The sequence below is a fragment of the Artemia franciscana genome, chromosome 5 (assembly GCF_032884065.1).
Source record: "Artemia franciscana chromosome 5, ASM3288406v1, whole genome shotgun sequence".
NCBI lineage: Eukaryota > Metazoa > Arthropoda > Branchiopoda > Anostraca > Artemiidae > Artemia > Artemia franciscana.
Genome location: NC_088867.1, coordinates 9,705,077 through 9,712,576, shown reverse-complemented (window position 1 = coordinate 9,712,576; position 7,500 = coordinate 9,705,077). Strand labels below are relative to the sequence as shown.

General features: G+C 41.6%; 1 protein-coding gene across 2 annotated transcripts in view; it reads left to right on the top strand.

Moving 5' to 3' along the window:
* The window catches only part of LOC136026962 (retinol dehydrogenase 11-like), a 120,451-nt gene that overhangs the window by 102,492 nt on the left and 10,459 nt on the right, over positions 1-7,500 (top strand). The window contains exon 8 of one of the 2 annotated variants that reach the window (XM_065703826.1): positions 5,048-5,137. The exons of the other annotated variant lie outside the window; for it this stretch is intronic. Coding sequence (XP_065559898.1) covers positions 5,048-5,137 — 90 coding nt within the window. The remainder of the gene's footprint in view (positions 1-5,047; positions 5,138-7,500) is intronic. 2 annotated transcript variants of the gene reach the window in all.

Here is a 7,500-nt window from a genome sequence, read left to right as displayed (position 1 = left end):
TGTGTGTGTGTGTGTGTGTGTGTGTGTGTGTGGTGTGTGTGTGTGTGTGTGTGTGTGTGTGTGTGTGTGTGTGTGTGTGTGTGTGTGTGTGTGTGTGTGTGTGTGTGTGTGTGTGTGTGTGTGTGTGTGTGTGTGTGTGTGTGTGTGTGTGTGTGTGTGTGTGTGTGTGTGTGTGTGTGTGTGTGTGTGTGTGTGTGTGTGTGTGTGTGTGTGTGTGTGTGTGTGTGTGTGTGTGTGTGTGTGTGTGTGTGTGTGTGTGTGTGTGTGTGTGTGTGTGTGTGTGTGTGTGTGTGTGTGTGTGTGTGTGTGTGTGTGTGTGTGTGTGTGTGTGTGTGTGTGTGTGTGTGTGTGTGTGTGTGTGTGTGTGTGTGTGTGTGTGTGTGTGTGTGTGTGTGTGTGTGTGTGTGTGTGTGTGTGTGTGTGTGTGTGTGTGTGTGTGTGTGTGTGTGTGTGTGTGTGTGTGTGTGTGTGTGTGTGTGTGTGTGTGTGTGTGTGTGTGTGTGTGTGTGTGTGTGTGTGTGTGTGTGTGTGTGTGTGTGTGTGTGTGTGTGTGTGTGTGTGTGTGTGTGTGTGTGTGTGTGTGTGTGTGTGTGTGTGTGTGTGTGTGTGTGTGTGTGTGTGTGTGTGTGTGTGTGTGTGTGTGTGTGTGTGTGTGTGTGTGTGTGTGTGTGTGTGTGTGTGTGTGTGTGTGTGTGTGTGTGTGTGTGTGTGTGTGTGTGTGTGTGTGTGTGTGTGTGTGTGTGTGTGTGTGTGTGTGTGTGTGTGTGTGTGTGTGTGTGTGTGTGTGTGTGTGTGTGTGTGTGTGTGTGTGTGTGTGTGTGTGTGTGTGTGTGTGTGTGTGTGTGTGTGTGTGTGTGTGTGTGTGTGTGTGTGTGTGTGTGTGTGTGTGTGTGTGTGTGTGTGTGTGTGTGTGTGTGTGTGTGTGTGTGTGTGTGTGTGGTGTGTGTGTGTGTGTGTGTGTGTGTGTGTGTGTGTGTGTGTGTGTGTGTGTGTGTGTGTGTGTGTGTGTGTGTGTGTGTGTGTGTGTGTGTGTGTGTGTGTGTGTGTGTGTGTGTGTGTGTGTGTGTGTGTGTGTGTGTGTGTGTGTGTGTGTGTGTGTGTGTGTGTGTGTGTGTGTGTGTGTGTGTGTGTGTGTGTGTGTGTGTGTGTGTGTGTGTGTGTGTGTGTGTGTGTGTGTGTGTGTGTGTGTGTGTGTGTGTGTGTGTGTGTGTGTGTGTGTGTGTGTGTGTGTGTGTGTGTGTGTGTGTGTGTGTGTGTGTGTGTGTGTGTGTGTGTGTGTGTGTGTGTGTGTGTGTGTGTGTGTGTGTGTGTGTGTGTGTGTGTGTGTGTGTGTGTGTGTGTGTGTGTGTGTGTGTGTGTGTGTGTGTGTGTGTGTGTGTGTGTGTGTGTGTGTGTGTGTGTGTGTGTGTGTGTGTGTGTGTGTGTGTGTGTGTGTGTGTGTGTGTGTGTGTGTGTGTGTGTGTGTGTGTGTGTGTGTGTGTGTGTGTGTGTGTGTGTGTGTGTGTGTGTGTGTGTGTGTGTGTGTGTGTGTGTGTGTGTGTGTGTGTGTGTGTGTGTGTGTGTGTGTGTGTGTGTGTGTGTGTGTGTGTGTGTGTGTGTGTGTGTGTGTGTGTGTGTGTGTGTGTGTGTGTGTGTGTGTGTGTGTGTGTGTGTGTGTGTGTGTGTGTGTGTGTGTGTGTGTGTGTGTGTGTGTGTGTGTGTGTGTGTGTGTGTGTGTGTGTGTGTGTGTGTGTGTGTGTGTGTGTGTGTGTGTGTGTGTGTGTGTGTGTGTGTGTGTGTGTGTGTGTGTGTGTGTGTGTGTGTGTGTGTGTGTGTGTGTGTGTGTGTGTGTGTGTGTGTGTGTGTGTGTGTGTGTGTGTGTGTGTGTGTGTGTGTGTGTGTGTGTGTGTGTGTGTGTGTGTGTGTGTGTGTGTGTGTGTGTGTGTGTGTGTGTGTGTGTGTGTGTGTGTGTGTGTGTGTGTGTGTGTGTGTGTGTGTGTGTGTGTGTGTGTGTGTGTGTGTGTGTGTGTGTGTGTGTGTGTGTGTGTGTGTGTGTGTGTGTGTGTGTGTGTGTGTGTGTGTGTGTGTGTGTGTGTGTGTGTGTGTGTGTGTGTGTGTGTGTGTGTGTGTGTGTGTGTGTGTGTGTGTGTGTGTGTGTGTGTGTGTGTGTGTGTGTGTGTGTGTGTGTGTGTGTGTGTGTGTGTGTGTGTGTGTGTGTGTGTGTGTGTGTGTGTGTGTGTGTGTGTGTGTGTGTGTGTGTGTGTGTGTGTGTGTGTGTGTGTGTGTGTGTGTGTGTGTGTGTGTGTGTGTGTGTGTGTGTGTGTGTGTGTGTGTGTGTGTGTGTGTGTGTGTGTGTGTGTGTGTGTGTGTGTGTGTGTGTGTGTGTGTGTGTGTGTGTGTGTGTGTGTGTGTGTGTGTGTGTGTGTGTGTGTGTGTGTGTGTGTGTGTGTGTGTGTGTGTGTGTGTGTGTGTGTGTGTGTGTGTGTGTGTGTGTGTGTGTGTGTGTGTGTGTGTGTGTGTGTGTGTGTGTGTGTGTGTGTGTGTGTGTGTGTGTGTGTGTGTGTGTGTGTGTGTGTGTGTGTGTGTGTGTGTGTGTGTGTGTGTGTGTGTGTGTGTGTGTGTGTGTGTGTGTGTGTGTGTGTGTGTGTGTGTGTGTGTGTGTGTGTGTGTGTGTGTGTGTGTGTGTGTGTGTGTGTGTGTGTGTGTGTGTGTGTGTGTGTGTGTGTGTGTGTGTGTGTGTGTGTGTGTGTGTGTGTGTGTGTGTGTGTGTGTGTGTGTGTGTGTGTGTGTGTGTGTGTGTGTGTGTGTGTGTGTGTGTGTGTGTGTGTGTGTGTGTGTGTGTGTGTGTGTGTGTGTGTGTGTGTGTGTGTGTGTGTGTGTGTGTGTGTGTGTGTGTGTGTGTGTGTGTGTGTGTGTGTGTGTGTGTGTGTGTGTGTGTGTGTGTGTGTGTGTGTGTGTGTGTGTGTGTGTGTGTGTGTGTGTGTGTGTGTGTGTGTGTGTGTGTGTGTGTGTGTGTGTGTGTGTGTGTGTGTGTGTGTGTGTGTGTGTGTGTGTGTGTGTGTGTGTGTGTGTGTGTGTGTGTGTGTGTGTGTGTGTGTGTGTGTGTGTGTGTGTGTGTGTGTGTGTGTGTGTGTGTGTGTGTGTGTGTGTGTGTGTGTGTGTGTGTGTGTGTGTGTGTGTGTGTGTGTGTGTGTGTGTGTGTGTGTGTGTGTGTGTGTGTGTGTGTGTGTGTGTGTGTGTGTGTGTGTGTGTGTGTGTGTGTGTGTGTGTGTGTGTGTGTGTGTGTGTGTGTGTGTGTGTGTGTGTGTGTGTGTGTGTGTGTGTGTGTGTGTGTGTGTGTGTGTGTGTGTGTGTGTGTGTGTGTGTGTGTGTGTGTGTGTGTGTGTGTGTGTGTGTGTGTGTGTGTGTGTGTGTGTGTGTGTGTGTGTGTGTGTGTGTGTGTGTGTGTGTGTGTGTGTGTGTGTGTGTGTGTGTGTGTGTGTGTGTGTGTGTGTGTGTGTGTGTGTGTGTGTGTGTGTGTGTGTGTGTGTGTGTGTGTGTGTGTGTGTGTGTGTGTGTGTGTGTGTGTGTGTGTGTGTGTGTGTGTGTGTGTGTGTGTGTGTGTGTGTGTGTGTGTGTGTGTGTGTGTGTGTGTGTGTGTGTGTGTGTGTGTGTGTGTGTGTGTGTGTGTGTGTGTGTGTGTGTGTGTGTGTGTGTGTGTGTGTGTGTGTGTGTGTGTGTGTGTGTGTGTGTGTGTGTGTGTGTGTGTGTGTGTGTGTGTGTGTGTGTGTGTGTGTGTGTGTGTGTGTGTGTGTGTGTGTGTGTGTGTGTGTGTGTGTGTGTGTGTGTGTGTGTGTGTGTGTGTGTGTGTGTGTGTGTGTGTGTGTGTGTGTGTGTGTGTGTGTGTGTGTGTGTGTGTGTGTGTGTGTGTGTGTGTGTGTGTGTGTGTGTGTGTGTGTGTGTGTGTGTGTGTGTGTGTGTGTGTGTGTGTGTGTGTGTGTGTGTGTGTGTGTGTGTGTGTGTGTGTGTGTGTGTGTGTGTGTGTGTGTGTGTGTGTGTGTGTGTGTGTGTGTGTGTGTGTGTGTGTGTGTGTGTGTGTGTGTGTGTGTGTGTGTGTGTGTGTGTGTGTGTGTGTGTGTGTGTGTGTGTGTGTGTGTGTGTGTGTGTGTGTGTGTGTGTGTGTGTGTGTGTGTGTGTGTGTGTGTGTGTGTGTGTGTGTGTGTGTGTGTGTGTGTGTGTGTGTGTGTGTGTGTGTGTGTGTGTGTGTGTGTGTGTGTGTGTGTGTGTGTGTTTGTTCTTCGCTGACTCACACAGACTAAACTAACACGTTCTTTCTTTTCAATGTAATTTTGCTTTGTCTTCTAACCGCAGATTTGGTTGTGCAACTTTTTCATCTGCAATTCAGTGTGATTCAATTGGATTAAGAATCGATTTCAATTGAGAAATTCAGGCGTTAATTCAATTCCTCCTTCCTGATAATGCATCAAAGAATCATCAATTTTATAGGATATGTTTTCTTCTGGGACTCGGTGTGATTTTAAAGAGTGCTTCTTTTCTTACTGCAGGTTTCATTTACGATTTGATTCCTATTGCTTTTCTTATAACCGCAGGTTTCGTTGTCTATTATTTTCATTTGAGATTCGTTGTAATACTTGCTGTCGCATGTCTCCTAGCTGCAGTTCCTCGTTTGCGCTTCATTTTCTTACATCATTACCCCAGAGATTCTCCCATGCCTTTTGCTTTTTCTGTTTGCCATGTCTAACTCGAAATGTTCCAATGCCTATATAAGTTTGAAATATCTAAATTATGTATCGGTACTAAAGCTCACATTCTTAAAATTCAAGAAAAATCGGACTCTAGCAAGGGTATTGTAACTGTTGTGTCTCGTATTCTTCATTTTTTTAAAGCCTGAGATGATCCTACGAAATCAAAGTCAGTCGATGATCACGAAGAGCTGATTTAAATGGAAATTACTATTTGTAGCGTTTTTTTTTATTTTTGCCAACTAGGGCCACAGTGCCATGTGAAAATTCTGAGATAATCAACTGACTGAAAACTTTTATATGTCTTGCGTTTGTCTTAATTTTAGACATCTGTCGAAGGAGCTCAACCTATTATCGATTTGGCAGTTTCAGAACATATTGAGGGCGAGTCAGGAGACTACTTTGTTGATTGCAAGGTAAGAAAAGTGTGCTATACCCAAATTCTAACCCAAGTGAGTGCTATAAACAATCATAAGTCAACATTTACCGAAAAACTGAAAACGCAATTAAAAGTCAGTATAATATATATATATATATATATATATATATATATATATATATATATATATATATATATATATATATATATATATATATATATATATATATATATATATATATATATATATATATATATATATATATATATATATTACTGAAAATACTAAGACTCGTCAAGTTTAATGTTACCCATCAAAAGTTACGAGCCTAAGATAACTCGCCCAATTTTCGAAAATGGGGAAACAGCCCCAAATCATTCATACAGGTTTTAACCTCCTATATACAACTATGTGAAAATAAATAAACAATGGTAACAAATATCCTTAAACGCATTTAGCCAAATTAAATAATAGTAGTCAAAATTGGCTGCCTTTTTCTGCCAAATTAAAGAGCTGTATTCAGAGAAAAAACTAATGGGTGTTTTGGTGGGTGGCCGGCCACTGTCAATTCCTATAAAATAGGTAATTTTCTAGGTTTTTCGTCTGTAAAAGACGTCTGTAAAAAATATTAATCACTAATTTAGGAAAACAGTCTTCCTTTTCTCCTTCTGTCTCTCTTTTTTTTTGTGTGTTTGTGCTGTTGCATTGGTGATTTCTCTTTTCATGATATATATATATATATATATATATATATATATATATATATATATATATATATATATATATATATATATATATATATATATATATATATATATATATATATTATTGAAAAATACTAAGACTCGTCGAGTATTTAATATATATATATATATATATATATATATATATATATATATATATATATATATATATATATATATATATATATATATATATATATATATATATATATATATACATATATATATATATGTATATATATATATATACATATATATATATATATATATATATATAATATATATATATATATATATATATATATATATATATATATATATATATATATATATATATATATATATATATATATATATATATACTAGCTGTTGGGTTGGCGCTTCGCGCCACCCCAACACCTAATTGGTGGGGGCGCTTCACGCCCCCCCGCGCGCGTAAGTCGTTACGCGCCATATTAGTTACGTGCCATTGTAGTTGTGTCCCTGTGTCCCACCTGTGAATATAGATAAAAAAGAAAAGATTTCTCTTTTCGTAATAGATATATATATATATATATATATATATATATATATATATATATATATATATATATATATGTTTTTAACTACGTAAAACTTGCGAATATACAACATTCTTCGATGTCCCATTGTCTGTGCATATAAATAGATTGTCAGGTTTACCGACTCTTGAACATGCAACATAAAATTGTCCATGAGAAAAACAATCCGTATTCAGATATATACCTCATTATTCTAATGATTGCCCCTGAGCTTTGTTGATGGTGATTGCTAATCGAACATTCCCTGTGTCCCGGTCGTCATTTATATTCCCAGTATCCCGGTCGTCATTTGTGTCCCAGTGTCCCAGTCTGTAATTTCTCTTTGAGCGTCCCGTTCGTCATTTATATTCCCTGTGTCCCGGTCGTCATTTGTGTCCCGGTGTCCCGGTCTGTAATTTATCTTTGAGTGTCCCGGTCGTCATTTATATCTCCCGGTCGTTATTTGTGTCCCAGTCTGTAATTTCTCTTTGAGTGTCCCGGTCGTCATTTATATTCCCTGTGTCCCGGCTTTTAGTTTTCTTTTTCTCCTTTATTTTTCAGTTTTTTTCCTTTTTTTAGTTTTGTTTTCTTTTTCAGTTTTTATTTTTTTTATTAGTTTTTAGGTTTTTTTAGTTTTAGTTTTTTTTGTAGTTTTTACCTTTTTTTTAGTTTTTTTTTCTTTTTTAATTTTTAGTTTTTTACCTTTTTTAGTTTTTTTAGTATTTTCTTTTTAGTTTTTTTTGTAGTTTTTACCTTTTTTAGTTTTTTTCTTCTTTTGTATTAATGCTAAAGCCAAGGTTCAAACCTGGAGCCTCTCGGACCTAGAACCTGAAACATAACGCTTTACCAACTCTGCTACTTCGGCTTGAATACATTCGTTTTGAGCAGCTTCCTTGGGTGTTACCATTGTAGGTTCTTCAGTAATTTTACAATTAGAAATTTCTCTTTCAACGATCTTCTTGCAATTAAAAATTTGTCTTTGAACGATATTCTTAAATACCTGTGTCCTGGTCGGCATTTATATTCCCTGTGGCCCGGTCGTCATTTGTGTCCCGGTATCCCAGTCTGTAATTTCTCTTTGAGTGTCCCGGTCGTTTATATTCCCACTGTCCCGGTC